The following is a 20682-nucleotide window of genomic DNA, read 5'->3' as shown; positions in this document are numbered from 1 at the left end:
ATAAAGATGGTTTAAAAAAAGTAGTGGGCTATATTTAATTCAGTACAAACATTTTTGTCTGCTTAACTTACCATGTCCTGTGGGTCAACTTACCCCATACCAGTGGTAAGTTGTGCCAATATAACTTTTTTTGGACAAGCTATATTTTCAAAATGGATTATTTCCCTGAATACACAACATCCTGAAATATATGTAGATATCTTTGTAAGAACAAATACCATATTTCCTTTGAAGGATTAATGCTTAATGTAAAAAATGGCTCAACTTACCCCACTCTCCCCTAAAGCATAAAATGTTTCAAACTTAAATTATGCTCTGAAAAATGAAGACAGTATTGGTCACTCTTTGACTGCTGTTCTGGTGCCCCAAATCAATAAAAAAGTACCTTCGCTGTCACACTACAAGACAGATGTACCAATACACCAGGGATGCTAATTAGCACAAAATGTTAACACCAACACAGAGTCCAACAGTATTGTGTGCTCACTGTAATTCATTCTCACCCCATGCAACTTATTATACATTTTTTGTACGCTCCTTTAAGGGTTTCCCTGTGGACGTGCTATGAATGTTTTATGAAGACAACATGACAAGTGGAGCCCTTGGGTTATGTCCCAAATGCCACCTATTAACATTTCAGTGCACTACTTTTGACCAGGGCTCATATACTCTAAACCTATTTGGAATGCAACCTTGCCCTACTCTACCGTTTGTAATCGGTGCTCCTGGGAGATAACCCAGCTGAAGCTGTATTTACCCAGCATGTCTGTCAAAACTGGTGCCATCAAGACCACTTTGGTTCTTAATACGAGAGACATGTACAGAATTTTAACAGGATGATTGCTCCCACCCACGATAGGCAGTGTACAGTTGCCAATGTGACTGACAGATCGCTGTGTCGAACCACACAAGCGATCCTACAAGCGATGATGCAGGATTTTGAATGCACACACACACACACACAGGATAAGAATGGCACAGGAGGACGTGTGAGATATGAGATATATTGTTTCACACGTTGCTGAGCCTTTGAAGCTCTTGCTCCGGGCACTGTTGCATGCTGGGAGGATGGAGATGTTCCTAAAAAAACATCAGAGGGGGTCTCCCAGGGACTCAGCGCTTGGTTGGTTGGTGTGTGTGACTGTGTGTGTGACTGTGTGTGTGTGTGTGTGTGTGTGTGTGTGTGTGTGTGTGTGTGTGTGTGTGTGTGTGTGTGTGTGTGTTTTGGGGCGGTCTACCACCTTGCAATTTACAAAACCAACTCTATGGTAAGCATTTGCTTAGTTTGAATAAGGAATAGAAATTGTAACATGCTTAGGGGAGAGAAACATGCAGAGGTTTCTTTTTCCCAACAAGTTATTCAGATAGTGTTGTGCAACAATTGACACTTACGAGGAAAACAGTGGTGTGGAATAGTTAGGTAGGTTACCCCTCCCCACAACTGCCATATGATCAGATATTTCCTAAATCTTCTAATGGTTGAGGTTAGATCGGGGGTGGGATAATCTAATCTCCAAGATCTGTATTTACAGTAACACATCCTTTCAGAGATGTGTTACTGTATATATGTGTTACTGTATATAGATTGAAAGGTTGAACATACCTGCTGGTTCCTGGAATCAGAAATTTGGCACAAAATGTGGAAGGAAATACTACTTTATATACAGTAATATTGAACAATGATAGATAATGGTGTAAGGGAGTGCGTAACTGGCGGCAGTGAAGACAGGCGCAGGAGAGCAAAACTGGGTAATCAACGGAGCAGTTTTATTCATAAAACCACCGGAAACCAGAACAACAAACAAATGTGTATAAAGCCCGTTGCGCACCAGAGAAAACGTGCACATGCACTTACGATAAACAATTCCGCACAAAGACACGGGGGGAACAGAGGGTAAATACACAACATTTAATGAGGGAATTGAGACCAGGTGTGTGGGAAGACAAGACAAAACAAAAGGAAAATGAAAAGTGGATCGATGATGGCTAGAAGACCGGCGACACCGAGTGCCACCCGAACAAGGAGAGTGACAAATGGCCTGCGACCTCTGGCTGACATTGTGAGGTTCCCTGGAGGTCCATTTGTGTTAGAGGGCTGGTGAACTGAGGGAGTTAGCCAGCAGGCCCAAAGGGCTTTAAACCTCCTGTAGGGCCTAGCTGACTGTCAGCAGGACAATGTGTGAGAATCCTTCACTACGGTCTCCATATTAGGAACGCCTCAGTCTCAGCATAAATTCTTTCATTCTCAGCAGGAGTTGCCTCTGATATGCCTCCTAATATAGACACCGTTCTTCACAATTTCCTTAACAGTCTGAGATGGTCTTTACATAATGGTTACAGCGTTAATTAATAGGAATGGATCATGCCTACAGTACTTTGATTGTATAGTTCCTGATTAGTTCATAGTTGATCATTTTTGGTCTGGGAATAGTAGTTTTATACCATGGGCAAAAAAATGAACTGTGAACTGACCTTTTTTACCAATCAAAAGGGGTTAAGGTCAACATGTTATTGATTTGGAATGGAGGGGCCCCTCAATTCCTTTTTATGGTGTATTATAGTGTGTGTTCAATTCCTTGACAGCAAGTATCTCTTTAAAAAGTATTTATGTTAGTATTGATGTCATCCATCTGACTGAACCTTCCATTACTCTGCCCCTATTGACAATACCGTGCATGGCTAAAACAAAAATGCAAGTTCTCCATCCATCCTGGTCAAATTGGCGCTATTGGCTTCTGAAATGGAGGTGATTGCCATAATATCTGAAATATTCTAGATGAATGTTTGATCAGTGCTTATACAATCATCACTGTAAAGTATTGAGGCAACGACCATGACACAGCAAAATCAATGCACACATCCCATTAGCTACACTCCAATGGAGATTAGCTGAGAGGATGTCCTGTAACGTGGTCGGCCATTTTATAGCGGGTTGGTATAGTCTAATTTGCTCTGAGACCCCTTCACAATCCAATCAATGACTCAGCAGTCTCCTAAAGGATGGTCTTTAGGGTTGAGGGAGTGGGAGGGAGCGGGAGAGGCTTGAAGACGGGCTTTAATTCAATATACATTGCATAAGAGGGGTGGGTAGAATTGAGTCAATATTATGTGGTGGGTTAGGAGAGGTGAGCTGAGGAAAGAATTTAGTGGATTAGGAGATAGTCTGGGAGGGAGGCAGGGGTGACGGCAAGGTGCCGGATAATTCTCCGGACCTTGGTGACAGAATTGGCTGCCATTTTGGATTGAGTGTGCAGGGGGAAAATACTACCTTATGAGGGAGAACACAGTAAAAGTTTAAGCATTAACAATTAAATGTATTTATTATTGTCAAGTCATATGTATTTGTACTTCTATGTACATTTTTGTAAGACATTAACACTTTGACTATAGCCTATGACTATGAGATCATAAGAATGTGGTGTCATGTTAAAAATGCACTATAATTTGCACTATAAAGCATTGAATTCACAAGGAAGCTATCAATAATTCATAAACCCTCAAAACCCATTGGTGAGACATGCATTTAAAAAAACGTCCAATCCATAACCATGGTTTCAACTGCTCCTACAGCCTTGCTTCTGTACTTGAGTTTAACTGACGCCCGTCCCAGAAAGACAATTTCCATAGATGGTAACATAGAGAAATCATATTTGAAAACTCTTAATAAGAAACTTTATTCATCACCTTTGTACATAAAAACATCCATTGAATCATTGAAAGAATCGTTGCTGAGGCCGATTTCTTTTTCATCACCCACGGCTGAAGATATTTCAATTTTACATGAATCTAATGTCTGTCATGTTTTTGGATGACTTGATTACGTTGTCGCTGCTTGCCCTGCTGCCTGTGCGCACTGAATGCTAGTGTAAATGTGAATTTGGGCCGTGTAAACCGGATGCAACCCAGATATAGACGGTCCATGAATCGGTGTCTGTGAGCGTGAGTAAATGATGTTGAAAACAACGGTCAGGCATCTTGGACGCAGTCCCCAGCTATTTATACTGCAGTGTAATCAACTGTTTAATTACAGTATAATGCCATTTCTGGGCATTCATGATGTCTCCTTTAACAGCGACTGTACTGTAATCTCAAAATATCTTATTTATGAATCTATCGACCACCCAAAAACGTTTTTCATTGCTTCCGGGTCTTTGAAGTGCATTCATTTTTATTCAAGCTCAGATTATTTGATACATTTAAAAACATCAGAACTTGATAAACCAAATTCAATTGCTGATTTGCTACAAAATAAAAACATTAAAAGGAGCCCCACTATCTTTGGCCATGTCTTGTAACAAAATGACTGATACACGTTGCAAATTCAAGTAATGAAACTTAAAATTATTAAGGCTTTTAGATGGTTGTGTTATATGATCTTTTTTTATCAGGATTTTCAAAAAAACTCTACCTCTAACTTCTGTGCTCCCTGGTACTTTTAAGTGCTGTGTTCTTGCTCCGACATGCTTTCGTCCTTTGCTGTCTGACCCAGTGGGGAGTAAGGTGAAGCTGCCCTTGGAAGGTTTGGAATTGGGGTGGGTCAGCCGATTCTAGATCTGTAACAAATGGCAACTTCTACCTGGACTCCCAGTGGTGAGTACCCCGATACTACCCCCTGCCCTGGCAGAAGTAAGTCAAGGATTGATATTGTATGTACACTCTTAGAAAAAAAAAAGTGCTATCTAGAACCTAAAAGGGTTCTTCGGATTGTCCCCATAGCAGAACCCTTTTGGTTGCAGGTATAAACCTTCCCGGGGTTCCATGTAGAACCCTTTCCACAGAGGGTTCTACATGGAGCCCAAAAGGGTCCTGCCTAAAAACAAAAAGGATTCTCCTATGGGTACTGCCAAAGAACCCTTTTATAACACTTTTTTGGTAAGAGTGTATAACCGCTTATAACTCCGTTGTGACATGCTTATGACTGCGTTAACACCATCTCACCAAGAAAGGTTCAGGTAATGTTTTCCCTCGACCGCAGATGGATCTTAGTAGAATGAGGGTCTCTCACCTCTCATCTTCACGAAGGCAATCTAAACACATGAAATCCTCGTAGTGTCAAGGGCCGTCCGCATCCATTAAAGTGACCTGTGCAGACTGCGAGGAAACGGATGGAAACGAAGGGTCCCCATGCACCGTGCAAGGGTTTTCAGATGACCTGTGCAGCTGCGGGAGAAGCGTAGGCAGGCAAAACTCACTGAAGCATGAAGAAGAAGGATGTCATCCTCCGGACAATTACCCGCCTGGCTCCAGAACACCGGAACAGTCTTTCTGACCTGGTTGTGTGCTCAGAGTCTCATACTGTATATACACACACTTTTTCAGATGAGAGTCCAAAGCACTTCCTAAGGGGAAGAGCTGGTATATACAGAAAGCTATTTTGACAACCAGAAGGCCAAGGAGTTGAAGATAAAAGATTAACAGACTGGTTAAAGTTATCAAAGCTGACTGAATTATTCAGGGCGATGTCTTACTTTGTGTAATTTATTGATGGTGTGAGTGTTGTGTCCACAGTCTTCTGACATTTGTATAAATTGTTTGATATTTCATTGTTCCTGATACGTGTTCTAGAAATGCCCGACAAAATGTTCATACTGTATGTGAAATCCTTGTATCTTGACTTGATTTATTCTGACAACTATTGTGTCTTTGGTAGCAGGCTGAAACATTTTTTTTTAAATCATGTAGTGTGGACACATTGAAGACTTGTCAAAATAATTTGGGATCTGTGAGAAATTGGTAACGTAAATCTGTTTATGGCCTACAACGACTTTAAATAGTGTCAGTAACACAATAATCTGGAACACATGAGTTAGCGAATCTCCAAAGACTGTATCCTCACGGTGCTTCACACACACACACACACACACACACACACACACACACACACACACACACACACACACACACACACACACACAAACACACAAACACACAAACACACACACACAAACACACACACACACACACACACACACACACACACACACACACAAACACACAAACACACACACACAAACACACAAACACACAAACACACACACACAAACACACACACACACACACACACACACACACACACAAACACACAAACACACACACACACACACACACACACACACACACACACACTTTTTTCTTCTTTTTTTAATCTAGAGGGGATGTATATTGGTCTAAGGCCAGATACTGAAACATCAAACACTAATCGGTTTACCGCTAAACACACCCACGTTTTATGGAGATTGAAATTGATTTCTGAGCCCGGATGCAAGGGGACAAGACAACGAAAGTACCCGATTTGTTTTTGTGTGAAAAAATGTCCGGTTTTACACACTTCTTTCGGTTTATTGCTGACTTACAGTTACAAGCTTAAAGACGGAAATAATAGAGGGGATAGCGCCTTATGGGCAAAGACAACGTGTGAGTTACTGGAACACTCATGGGTTTATAATGACTTCTATCAGCTCTTTTAGCTCTTTGACGTCTGGAGATTAGAGAGGGAATTGAAACATAACATTCATTTTACATGTACTTTAGAATGAAAAGACAGAACGACCCATTCTGTTTTACTCCCTTCAGCTTGAAAGGGCTGATCATGTAACCTTTTTCATTGTGATCTAAAAGGTCTTAAATTAGCATTCTCACAAAACTTGCATATAAATGTGGGGGAGCAACATCAGACAATGGTTCTGGGGGCCTTCCCGCATTGCTATTCAAAGCTCTTACCAAATTGCCATTCAAGGCTCATTTCATACATTTCTACACTATCTAATTGGGCAATAAATGATGGCATCACTAGAGAAAAGTGTTCGGGAGTAACATTTAACTTTACAATGTACGTGTGTGCGTCCTTACTCCCTTGCCGAACTGGATTTAAATAATATTTGAAGTAATTTCACATGCTTTATTATCACGACTCAGGATATGAATCAGATGCAGACGTAGGAGGTGGAGGAATATTTATTATCACTAAGGGGCAGGCAAAAGGCAGGTCGAGGGCAGTCTGAGGATCGTAAACCAGATCAGAGTCAGGCAAGTACAGGATGGCAGGCAGGCTCAGGGTCAGGACAGGCAGAAAGGTCAGAACCTGGGTAGACTAGAAAACAAAAACTTGAGAATAGGAGAAGTGGGAAACATGCTGGTAAGACCTGACAAAACAATTCGAACTGGCAACAGAAACAGAAAAACAGGTATAAATACACAGGGGATAATGGGGAAAATAGGAGACCCCTGGATGGGGGTGGAGTCAAGCACAAGACAGGTGAAACAGGTCAGGATGTGACACTTTACATGTGCTTAATTGAGCTTGTCTGGCTTAATGGACCAGTAGAATAGCCACAAAGCTGCAAACCCCACCCACCTGGCACTCCAGGCTGACTGGGGTAAATGCTCAAAGTATTTGAGAGATGTCAAATAGTATTTGAACCCAGGTTTAGTCCCTAGTGGAAATTACGCCCATGCATCTCTCCCAATGAGAAGTATTTAAACCATCAGCTGCCACAAATTAGGGTGCATCTGCAGGTATGTAAATGTATGCTAATGTATGGCCTCTTTCCTCTCCCGCTGCTTTGAAGTAAGCTAGGGCAAGTGGATGGCTGAGAGTTTGGACTAGCTAATATCAGGAAGCATGTGCCTGTTGGCTGATGCAGACACTGTCCTTCGAGTCCCAATGAGACAGATTTAATGTATATAATCGATAATTCACATATACATGCAGTTGACAATATCAATAGACCCCTTATATTTAATTCATCAAGCCAATCAATTAATAATCGTTATGTGTTGCTTAAATTAGGTACATTTCCTATTAAGTACTTCTTTTTTTTACCAAAATGGATGATAATTTCAAACTTAGTAAGACTTGTTTGTTATCCCACCAGGCTTTGAGAATTGTTTGGGGAGTTGTGTAGTATATTTAATTCAACTTTAATTTAATTATGTGAAGTTTATCTCCAGGATTATAGTTTTATAGTCTGTATTTGATTTGGAGTTGAGGAAAACAGATAGTCTACCTCCTTCAGCAGAGAAAGAGTAAACATCTCATGCCAAGTACACAAGCAGAGAAAATGCCAGAAAAATGTGTCAAAGTTTTTTAGCATGTGACAGCGGGAAATGCAAAGAACTGTGGGAAGTGGTGTGTCCGCGGTGTAAATGCCTTTGGATGCCAGATGCAATTTTACACTCATGAGTGGAATGCTGAGGATTTTGGATGTGTGTGTGTGTGTGTGTGTGCATGCGTGTGTATCTACATTACCTCTTTGCAAAATAAACACCCACACACTATGGAATATAAGCTCAAGATATAAAAGTGGACATTCAAAGTAAAGGAAGCCATGCTGAGAGAAACATCTACTTAGGTAACGCTTCAGGCACCCTACTGAGCATATGAACCATGTAACACATTCATAAACAGCTTAAGGCTTTAGAAACACCAATAGAGCTTCAAAACAGCTTCTGTTTTTGCAAAGGAGATGCAATGCCAGGCTTGCAAAACATGTCCTACATCTGATTTCCCCTAAATGAATGACATTGAATAGCACAATCAAATGTCTGAACAAGTTACAAACACTCCTAATCTAATTCCTATTACAACAGTATAACCCTTGAAAACATCTTCTTTTTTTTATGTCCCCTTGTGACCTCTGATAGGTGAGAGGAAAGGATTGTATATAGGGGTGCATCTCAATAGTCTAAAGTGGCTTCCTCTCCTCATCTCCTTTCCTTCATCTGCACCGACGTGAAATAACAAACGCACATTCCTGGTGGCAACCACAACATTACTCTGACCTATCCTGTGTTTTGAGGTCAGTGCAGAAAAAGGAGAGGAGAGGAGGAGAGGAAGCCACTTTTTAGATGCACCGCATGTTTCCACGTCACTGCTGGCACCTATTTAGTCCAGACCCATTGGGCCAAGTTGGAAAGGAGACTAGGGAAAGAACTACGCTATAAGAATATTTGGACCTACTGTCGACACTGGTTTTGGGTGTGCTTCTGAGGAAATCTAAGGCGGAGTAAATTGGGCTAATTTGATTCCTCCATTTGCATTTCCAGAGCATCTTTTCATTACTTTTTCATGTTTCCATCCCATCTAAAACTTTTTTTTTTTAAATAACACATTTGTGGGTCAGACGATACATTTGTACGATTTCTGGTGTCTGGGAATCTTGGTCTGATCACTGACTCACGTGGTCATTAAAATGAAAAATGAAAGATTCTGATGACTCATTTCTATCCCAATTTGACTTTGTACACTCGTTTTATGAGTCCCAATATTGTTGTTCTTATTCCCGTGTAGCAACACTGTGCTTTTAAAGTAGTTTCAACATTTGATTAATAAGGTACTTCTTATTAACTGCATTACAATTGCAGAGCCAAAACACCTAATGAAGAGGGGACTTAAAGTAAAAAACATAGTAATGGAGTTTAGTGTTTTTTTTGTAATAACACAGGAAGAATACAGACTGCTGCTTATACTGCCTGTGTAAGAACAACAACAACGCAACTTCATTATTATGCTATTACTAAAGTACAATGTCTAACAATGCTACCATCACCATGTTACCATAACAAAGTGCTACCATCACTTTCTTCCATATGGTTTCTCTCTATGGTTGGACATAATCCATTTGGAGGAAAGTTATGGAAACACTATGTAACGCTGTTAGTTTTGCAGGTCTTGACACAAACCGGGGCGCCTGGCACCTACTACCATACCCCGTTCCAAGCCACTTAAATCTTTTGTCTGACCTATTCACCCTCTGAATGGCACACATACACAATCCATGTCTCAATTGTCTCAAGGCTTACAAATCCTTCTTTAATCTGTCTCCTCCCCTTCATATACACTGATTGAAGTGGATTTAATGAATTACATCAATAAGGGATCATAGCTTTCACCTGAAGTCACCTGGTCGGCCTATGTCATGGAGAGAGCAGGTGTATCAAGGCACAAGACGAAGCCCAGATGCAGACACAGGAGGCATATGATTGGAGTCTTACCATGTTTATTCATCTAAAAGGGGGTAGGCAAGAGAATGGTCGTGTACAGGCAAAATGTCAAAACCACTTCAGAGTCCAAATGGGCAGGCAGATTCAAGGTCAGGGCAGGCAGGATGATCAGGCAGGTGGGGAAGTAGTCCAGAGTCAGGCAGGGGTCAAAACTGTGAGGACTAGCAAAAGAGAATAGAAAAAGGAGTACGGGGGGGGGGGGGGCGCTGGTTGTCTAAACATACAAGACAAACTGGCACAGAGAGACAGGAAACACAGGGATAAATACACTGGGGAAAATAAGCGACACCTAGAGGGGGTGGAGACAATCACAGGGACAGGTGAAACAGATCAAGGGGTTTTTAATGTTTTATATACTCAGTGTACAATTTACAAATGAGCATGTTGATTTCTGTAGCGTAGTAACTTTGAATATTTGAATGAACACCTTTTATCCATATGAATACTTTACACAATCACAACAAAATAATAATGGGATCGCCATATTGCCTTGTTGGCACCAGCCCGCACAAACACCTACACAATGTTTGGTAATACACAAGTACAGTATATCATCGATTCTGTTTGATGCTCATCAACAGATGGACTTGTCCACTTGTGTATGTTCCAACGATGGACCCATAGTAATGCATGTCAAGCCAATCTGTCAATTAAGAAAAACAAAGCCTTTGAAAAACCCTGCCTTCTGGTAAGTCGTTGTTTACCAAAATGGACTTGCAAATCTTGGTCATGCTGTTCTTTGCACACAAAAAAGCTGTGATAATTTAACTTCCATGAGTCTCAGAAATTGTGCAGGTAGGCCTATTTCTTCTGTTCAAAAACATACACGTAAAGGGATTTTTTATAAAACGTAAGTGGTACATTTCCTACAGTCAAGCAAATGTGACTCACTATCCAATATGATAATTAACTCTAGTGCAGCAGGCTTCATTAAATGTAGTTTGTCTTTCTGTGTTCTTTCTGTAAAGAAAAAGGTGACAAGGAACGGTTGTGGTTACATGTTATAAATAACCACCAATGTTCTCAAAGGAAAAAATATTGTTTTCAAAGGGGAGAAAATCACAATGGAACTTGAAGTGCCCTTTAACATAAATGGCCATCGTCAGTAATGGGCAGCCTCTCTCCATTGGGTTCACTGGGTCTGCGTCCCAAATAGCACCCTTTTCCCTACATAGTGCACTACTTTCTACCAGAGCCCTATGAGAAATACTGTTCTACATAGGGAATAGTGTTCCATTTGGGATACAACCGGGGTATCTACTGCAGCTTTCTACTTCTGTGCCCCCCGAGTGGCACATGTTGAGTCCAGATAAATAAATGAGGCAGGTGGTATAGTGTGTGGATTATACCACCCATACGCATTTCACAGGACATATATGTCCTTCTTATGTATACAAACACATGCAGAAACAAATATGTATCACAGGAAACATGTAGCACCATTTTCCAGACGTTATATCCACACCAATGACCACAGCACAGCAGATGGATACTGTACGCTTTTCTGACCGACCGTGACCATGGCCATTACTCTTGGTGGCACGGGACCCAGGCTCGCACCAGCTGGAAAATTGCCTTTTATTTGGAGGCAGGGCCTTTAAAAGTAAACCACATGGAGGGGCCATGAGACACCAGTAACAGCTCTCCAACTGGCAGGACCAATATTTCACGGTGACGGAAGAAGTAGGTCAGCGCCAAGTAGTGGACGAGCTGTTGCTAAGAATATCGCTGGCTCCAGTGGACACTTTTAGGAATCGTAGGTACTTTCTCTCCACAAGGTACAGGTGACTACTCTGTCGTGAGTTTCCATTGTTTCCCCAGCCAATCAGACAACCTAATGCTGACAGACAGGTGGGATTTGGAAAAGTCACTTTGAGAAGTGTAATTGTAACATGTTTGAGGTTCACAAAAAAACTCATTTCTTTGCATGTCCAAATGATTTCCATACACCGTACTGAACTCCCTTTCTGAACGACACATTCCAATTCCACCCCTACTCACAAAAGTTGCAACTGGGATGATACGATTCATAGACTTATTATGTGCTATTTGAGCTGTGTCAGGTATCATATTATGTTGTGTTTGGATGGTGTTGAGTGTGATGTTGCCCAAATTGCTCACTTACACCTTAAATTCGGTTGATACAATTATGCGAGCAACAGAAATTCCACCCCTGTATCAAACAGTCCTTGAGACTCCAAAATCCTCCAAAGGTATTTTTTCTCAGCTAGAAAGAATTTTTTCATTAGTTCATCCAATTTATTGAAGGGTGAAGTCATATGTGTAATGCATGTTGTTGGATGCTGTGGAACTGTTATATCGCCCTCATAGTTTATTGCCTCTTTGAGAAAATACGGTTTGAAAACCTCACATTTTGCATCTGCGCCTCGTGTTTCATTACAGTAACTGAGTTAGCGCTACTTTGGGCACGTTGTGCATTGAATAGAAGAAAGGGGCTGGTGCCAGTTGCAAATAAAGGAATTTAGACACTCCTTGGAGTTTCCATAGCAATAACCAACAAACAAGCTGTTATTCCTTTTGATATGTTAGAATATCACTGGTCCCATTTTCCCTGTTCAAACATAATTACATCGTAAGAAAGCACTTTAGCACTTGCTGAAAGCTCTCACAGTGTCATTGCGATTGATTATACATAATTGTATATTTTTAAGTGGTCTTGGCTGTGATAATGTTGACAGTGAGAAAAACCATAAGAATATCCAACCAAGTCATAACAAAACATGTAATAGAACTAAAGTGCAATAATTATTTGTCATTTAAATGATTTTATTGTTATGGCACATTCAAATTGACAGATTAAACACACGTTAAAACATTTAAGAGATACAATTAAGAGTATACTAATGAAAATAAGTGGTTACCTCAATGAAACACCAATCCTGGTTTCAGGGAGTATTTCTCAGAAAAAGGAACATAGAGGAAAGGCAGAAAGAGACTAAATGATTTCCCTGCAGAGAGAGAGAGGCTACAAAGCACAATTAACACATGTATCTACTTGGTGGAAAACACTTTCCATTTCTACTCAGATACAGCTCGTGCCTCCCTATAGTGGGTAAGGACGATAGTCTGTCTTTGCTTCACTGGTGTTTAGATAGTTTAGTATAAGCATTCACGGCAGGGAGAGTGCCTGGAGTCAATGACACGCGATCCAATAAACTGATGGCCGGTGGCGGTGGCTTTCCCGACACCCCACTCCAACCCCGATCAAGCCCCCCACCTGTGTGCTCATATTTGGGAGTAATGCATCACAGAACCTGTCCCCTGGGGGTTGTCTTAACAGTCCGATGTTCGGATTTATGCCAAGTGATCAAACATGCCTTATTAGCATAGCGTAGCCTAGCTCTGGGGCTAACGCTCCACCACACTGGCTCAAAGACCTAGTGTGGCGCCAGCCCTCCATCTCTCCATCCCCATTTATTATTACATGCTTAATTAGCCTAGCGAAGCGCTGGGACTAAGCAGCTAGCTCCTTCACACACTGCTAGCCCTCCCTCTTGCCCATTTATTATTTACGCCTGACGATCCCTCTGTTAATTCTGGAAAAGAGAATTCTTTCATCAATAATGAAAGAGCCTGTCTTTCCAAAAAGAGAGATTGTGATGTTGAGGTACAGGTTATGGCTTGTAATGAGTAAGGCATGTATTATCAGCCATAGAAATATGATTTCTGGAACAGGCATCCTCATTTAAGTCAATGTTCAGGTCAATGTTCCATGATTCTATTTCTAAGTTATTGACGATTCTATTTCTATGCTCCCCTGTCGTTATTGTTATAAATTGTGTATAATTGCACCACACATTTTGGATGGACGGTGATATATTAAGTGCTCTGAGTATCTCTTGTCTCTCATCCCTGTGTTCCCTTGAAGAAATCAGTGCAAAGGTTCTGAAAGAGCAGCCAAGGCTTAGCCTCCCCCTTCTCCTCTCTCTCTCTCTCTCTCTCTCACACACACACACACACACACACACACACACACACACACACACACACACAGAGGGGGCCGCTGGAGGGGACGTGTGTGTGAGGGTGTGTGTCACTAGTCTCAGTGGAGTGTGTGTGTGATTTGTGTGTGTGGGGGTGTGTGTCACTTGTCTCAGTGGAGTGTGTGTGTGATTTGTGTGTGTGGGGGTGTGTGTCACTCGTCTCAGTGGAGTGTGTGTGTGTGATTTGTATGTTATTGAATTCCCCCCCCCCCCCCCCCCCCCCCCCGAGCGTCTTTGCCCTCCCCTGATAAAAGGAGGATCTCGACATCTGAGGGGTTGGGTGGACTTCACAGCAGGGATCAGTCACTCTGAAGGAGAGGGACGAGGGCTTTAAAGAGCATGGGCCAGGAGGGGAAAAGAAGGGATGAAAAAAGAGAAGAGCATTTGATGGCAGGAAGCAGCTCACACATGACCATCACCATCGCTCCCTTACATCCCTATCTCTCTTTCCCTCGCTCTCTCTCTCGTCCTGCAGCTGTGGCTTTCTGAGCATGCCTCTTCGCAATCCAACGGCTGAGCGCACACGAGTGGGGGAAGGAAGAGAGGCAAGAGAGGAGGGGCGAAAAGAGATTCCAGCAGACCTAGTTTGAGAAGGCACAGACAAACAGAACCTCGAGTAGGAGCAAGGAGGGCAAATATTTAGATATTTTCACATTAGAGGACATTTGAAACAGGGAGAGTTGACAATGCTGTGGCAATGTGATGGCCATTCGCAACTCCTTTTCGGAGGGGGAAAGAAGATGACAAAGGAGGGAAAAGGGCTTTTCGTTGATGGCCGTGTGTGTGTCTCAATGGGCAGTAGGGCACGTCCGGCATTCGAGGGTTGACCGCACTCCGGTGGACATTCTAGGACACTCACCTAGAACAGATAGTTGATCAAAGGGACACATTATTTTTATCGTTCCGCATGAAGAGCTTTCGGTTGTCAAGGGGAGAGAGCATCTTTGAAGTGAGAGCACTTGTTATTGAAAAGGACAAGAGGCTTGTTGTTTTTCAGGGATTCAACTTGAAAGATAAACTTTTATCAGTCCTTTCTTTTTGAGGTTGCACACACAGGTCCCTGTTCCCTTTTGTGACTCAAAAGGGGGAGTTCGGGGGAGGATTTTGTGCGTCAGCGGAAAGACAACATTGGAATCGCAGTTGTTCATTTCCTTTAGTCAACACAATATATTGGGAATATCACAGTGTTGGGAACGTGTGAGGATTACAATGGAGACGAAACCTATCATTTGTGGCAGTGGACATTCAATACTCAAATAATGAACCAAATCCATCATGTTTTTTCACTCCGTGCCACTGTATGGAATTAGTGCTGGAGTTCCCAATTCCACATTGGCATCCAACCGGAAATGTAACGCTGCGAATCCTTATGATTGATTGTGACTGGAGATGTAAGTGTAAGTGCATTGCTGAAACCAGTGGCGCTTTTTCTTACTGCTCGGGAAGAGCTTTTTATGCGGCAGCTTATCTACAATGTCCAACATCTAAAATGATATCAACCACTGACAGAATTACACGAACATTAAAGTAAGAGCAATTAAAGTAGAGCAATTCCCAGTTACTGCAGATACTAAAGGACTACAAATCAATGACGTGGAGGTATTGTGTTTAGAGTGTAGAGTTTTAGAGTTAGGGCAAAAACTATTGGCAGTAAGGATTTTTTATTTATTACAGTCCCTAGGCAGCAATGCGGTTTCAAAGTTACTCAGCTTGACTGTTTCCCTGCTTGCTAAGTACTGAATAGAGGTTGAAGGATAACTATTCATGTTTACGAGGGTATTTTGGGGGAACTGATGGCAGGTCATGCAAGTGGACCTGACTTTGTACTCATCTGATAGGACTAAAACTATATGAACCAACTGGTGATATATACCTGATTCAACAAACAGGACTAAAATGAACTGATGAACAGAGACAGTTACCACACGTTTATTATAATACACAACCCTCTTTGAACCCAGGTCTTTGCTTTGACCCACAATCTTCATTCATTTGATATTTTATTACATTGGTTTCACTTCTTTCTTGGACCTATTTTTCTCTTTGACCTTCGCCACTTGGTCAGTATGGTGCCACCACCGCCCACCAACAAGCCTCATGTGTGCTTGTCGGCCATCTTGATCATGGGTAGCATGGCGCTGATGGACGCCTACCTGGTGGAGCAGAACCAGGGGCCCAGGAAGATTGGTGTGTGCATCATGGTCCTTGTGGGGGACATCTGCTTCCTCCTCGTCCTACGCTACGTGGCTGTGTGGGTGGGTTCCGAGGTGCGGACCTCCAAGCGTGGCTACACCATGATCCTATGGTTCTTCTATGTCTTCGTCCTGGAGATCAAGGTCTACTTTGTCTACCAGAACTACAAGGCCGAGGACGGGAAGAGGGCAAGTTTGGACGGTTGGACTGGCGGCGGCGTGGACGGGGTGGCACGGAAGGCGCTGACATTGCTTCTGTCCATCTGCGTGCCCGTCGTCTACATCACGTTGGTGGCCATCGACCACATGGAGTACGTGCGGCCGCAGAAGAAGAAGGAGGAGATCCGGTGTCGACTCTTCTGGGTGGTGGTGGACTTGCTCGACGTCCTGGACGTGCAGGCCAACCTATGGGAGCCTCAGAGGAGAGGGCTCCCCCTATGGGTGGAGGGACTCATGTTCTTCTACTGCTACATCCTGCTGCTGGTGTTGCCGTGCGTGTCGCTGAGCGAGATCAGCATGCAAGGGGTGAACATTGTGCCCCATAAGATGATGCTCTACCCGATTCTCAGCCTGGTGACTATTAACATTATCACTCTCTTCATTCGAGGCGGGAACATGGTTTTCTATAGGGACTCCAGGGTGTCTGGGATACTGATGGGTAAAAATGTGATCGCCATTGTTCTTAAGACGTGCAGTTTCGTCCAGTATCGGAGGCATCTCGGTGAGGTCCCGTCTCCCGCTCTTGGGGTAGAGATGCAGAAGAATTGCGTTGTCCACGGCCCGAAAGTGACTATGCCTGTGCCCATGCCCATGCCCATGCCACCCCAAGTAGTGATTCAAGACTTCACAAAGTTTCCTGAAGAGATGGTGTGTGTGAGTGACACAGAGGTTGAGCAAACGTGACACAGGTCTTGGTGAGAAAGTGATAAAGATACATAACATATTATAAGCTTTATTATAGGACATTATAAAAGACTAATTCATGCGTATAACAAGGGCTTCAGTAAAGTGTTACCAGAACAGTTGACACAAGGAAGCACTGTGTAGGGTCACAACAAGGTGTTGCACCACTTCCTAGGACAAGGGAGAAAATGACTATAGGGAGAAGTGAATGTGTGTCCCCCCCCCCCAATGATGATGATCTAATGGAGAACAAAAAAACAAAAATGAAAGGATCTTCTTAAGTATCGGACCCTTTTATTAAATGCTTGCCTAAAATGACATACCGAAATCTAACTGCCTGTAGCTCAGGACCTGAAGCAAGGATATGCATATTATTGATACCATTTGAAAGTAAAACCTTTGAAGTTTGTGAAAATGTAAAATTAATGTAGGAGAATATAACACATTAGATCTGGTAAAAGATATTAAACAAAAAAACATGTGTTTTCAATTTTTTTGTTCTGTTCCATCATCTTAGAAATGCAAGAGAAAGGCCATTAAATCGCATAGGAGTTTAGGTGCAATTTAGATTTTGGCCACCAGATGGCAACAGTGTTTGTGCAAAGTTTCAGACTGATCCAATGAAGCATTATATTACTGCACAAAATGCAATTGTATCAAAATGCAATTGTATCAAGTTGGTATCAAAATTGTTCAATTTATATATTTTCAAATACATAACTATAGAGAACATTCAAAAATGATGAATGAAAATATTTCAATTTACACACTCCCAGGAATGTTATAAATGATGGATAATTAGCTTCCCTAAAAAAAAGACACTAACCTTCACACATCTAGATGGCCAGGTGTGGTGGGTGTGTTGGGCCAGACACAGCAGGGGTTCAAATTGTAGAACCCAGAACCCAGCAAGATTACTGAATGTAGCTACATTATTTACCTTCTGAGGTTGAATGTATCAAACCAGTTGCCATGATACATTTTTGTTGTTGTTGTGTCCTCTCCTCAAACAATAGCATGGTATTTTTTCACTGTAATAGCAACTGTAAATTGAATACTTCAGTTAGATTAATCAGAATCTAAGCTTTCTGCCCATATAAGACATGTCTATGTCCTGGAAAGTTGGCTGTTACTTACAACGTCAGTCTAGTCACATTAGCGCACGTTAGCAACAACCGTCCCGGTATAGGGACACCGATCCCCTAGAGGATAGGGATACTTATATTTTAATAAGATGTTGTGCAGAACAAAGTATGATGTATCTTTTAACTGGGGATGATTTGTGTCTCTTTGTGCACCTGTAAAACTGCCTAAAAATATGAATGTGCTGGATTCTGGATAAAGTAAATGAAAGACATTCCGCACACTCTACTGAAAATGTCTGTGTTTATTATTTATTTCAGCATTGTAGAGGCAGTTCAATGAACAGTAGAGTACTTTTACTCTGACCGGTCCTCCTTTCCAAACGGTTTTTGTTCTAATGCTGTTTGAGTGTCAATGTGAACCATTTGTATTGACTGACTTGTCTTTGATAAATGCGCCCTGCATTGAAAGAGTTCAGGTTGTGATTGTTATGTGTTTTGCATTCGATTAAGCGATATGCGTAACACTGAAGAGCTTTAAAAGAAAAAGGAACAATTTTAAGCATTTTCTGTTCCAATAATTGTTTATTTTGCTAAGAGAAGTTGACTTTTTTCTTAGACGATTTCTTACTGTTCACTGTGGTCAACAAAATAAGATTGAAGAAAATACTTTAATGCGACTGGTATATGTGTCTCTGAAAATAGGCCTTTATCAAATATGTATTGACAATGAAAATGGGCGATGCCCGCTAACTTGTTCTGACACGTCCTTATGAAGCTGAGCTTTTCAGCTTAGTTGTATGTGTATGACTACAAAGACAGACATTTGTAATGAAAGAAGAATATGGTGGAGAAATTACAAGATTATGTTATAATACTGTTATTAATACTATAATACTGTTATGCTGTCAAATGGTTGTTTTATGCAAGAACTTTTTCATCTGTATGTGTTCTACTGAGGATGGGCATCTGGGAGATTGAAAACTGACAGAAGATTTACGATGTCTTTGGGTGATAAGCCTAACAAGACCATAGCATGAGTTAATGTTTCTATACTGGGGTACCAGAGGGAGATGGCTCCAGTGTGGAGTTGGGGGCCAGACCCTGGTCTCTACACAATGAGAATAGTCATTACAGCAGATACTGTTTTGCTGTGAATTATTAGTATCTTTCATACAAATCTGAACTTTGTGACCCAATCATACATCTGTGATTTGTCATGAACATCCAGGAGGATGGACTTTGCTATAAAATGCTGTGGCTTAGTCCTGCTGGTTGGGTTCTCAGCGAATCACCTACAGGAGGGTTGTTGACAAGCTCCATTACTGCAGTAATTAAATAATAAAGTTTGACTTGTTTTGAAGAAATGTAAAAGTCTCTCCTTTTGATTAGAATAATTCCACAACAAGACGCTTTATCAAAGAGAGATATTCTACACACATTCGTGTTCAGACAGAGAAATCACAAGACAACTTCTGTCCTGTGAAAACTACATATTTTTATAATTGAGGCAGGGCTGTTCTCTTCACTTCCTCCATTCACCGTTGGAAGATGGGTTCCCATTTTTCAAAAGTCAAATTTCAGGATACAGTGGGGTGAACAAGAATTTGATACACTGCCGATTTTGCAGGTTTTCCTTCTTACAAAGCATGTCAGTCTCCAGACCTGAACCGAATAGAAAATCTTTGGAGGGAGCTGAAAGTCCGTATTGCCCAGCGATAGCCCCGAAACCTGAAGGATCTGGAGAAGGTCTGTATGGAGGAGAGGGAAAAAATCCCTGCTGCAGTGTGTGCAAAACTGGTCAAGAACTACAGGAAACGTATGATCTCTGTAATTGCAAACAAAGGTTTCTGTACCAAATATTAAGTTCTGCTTTTCTGATGTATCAAATACTTATGTCATGCAATAAAATGCAAATTCATTACTTAAACATCATACAATGTGATTTTCTGGATTTTTGTTTTAGATTCTGTCTCTCACAGTTGAAGTGTACCTATGATAAAAAATTACAGACCTTACAGACCTTTGTAAGTAGGAAAACCTGCAGAATCTGCAGTGTATCAAATACTTGTTCTCCCCACTGTACATAAGAAAAAATTTATCAAGTGCATAATTAATACAAATACCTTGAATTTGGCAATCAGTGCTCCCTCAAAATATAAGGGCATGACCCCTCTGCATTCAGAATGGCTAGAGAATATATTCCGAACAGTATGAGCTCTATGTTTGAGAAATGCCCAATACACCATATAAAAATTCTGTTTACAGTTTTCTCAGAAAGACCATGCTGCATAATTGGTGTGGTATCCATGGCTACCCAATATCTTGTAATGACTGATATCTGCAGTATGAGGAAGATAAGTTCATGATTATATAACTGTCGCTAGCGAGATCATCACATTTCCTTCTGTATTGTTCTCTGGATATTGTTTTACAATGCCTTTACAACAGCAGTTACACTGTGAACCCTTAGAAGCACGTTATTTATAGGGTAAGTAT

General features: G+C 41.5%; 1 protein-coding gene across 1 annotated transcript; it reads left to right on the top strand.

Moving 5' to 3' along the window:
- Window positions 1-14531: 14531 nt before the first annotated feature.
- Window positions 14532-20107, top strand: tmem264 (transmembrane protein 264). The gene has a single exon (XM_031800011.1). It carries the CDS (start codon window positions 16073-16075, stop codon window positions 17099-17101), a length of 1029 nt encoding a protein of 342 aa, XP_031655871.1. The 5' UTR covers window positions 14532-16072; the 3' UTR covers window positions 17102-20107.
- Window positions 20108-20682: the final 575 nt, after the last annotated feature.

Source organism: Oncorhynchus kisutch, linkage group LG20, assembly GCF_002021735.2.
Source record: "Oncorhynchus kisutch isolate 150728-3 linkage group LG20, Okis_V2, whole genome shotgun sequence".
NCBI classification, from domain to species: domain Eukaryota; kingdom Metazoa; phylum Chordata; class Actinopteri; order Salmoniformes; family Salmonidae; genus Oncorhynchus; species Oncorhynchus kisutch.
Note: the sequence above shows the minus strand (reverse complement) of the source record. Positions and strands in the feature narration are given on the sequence as shown.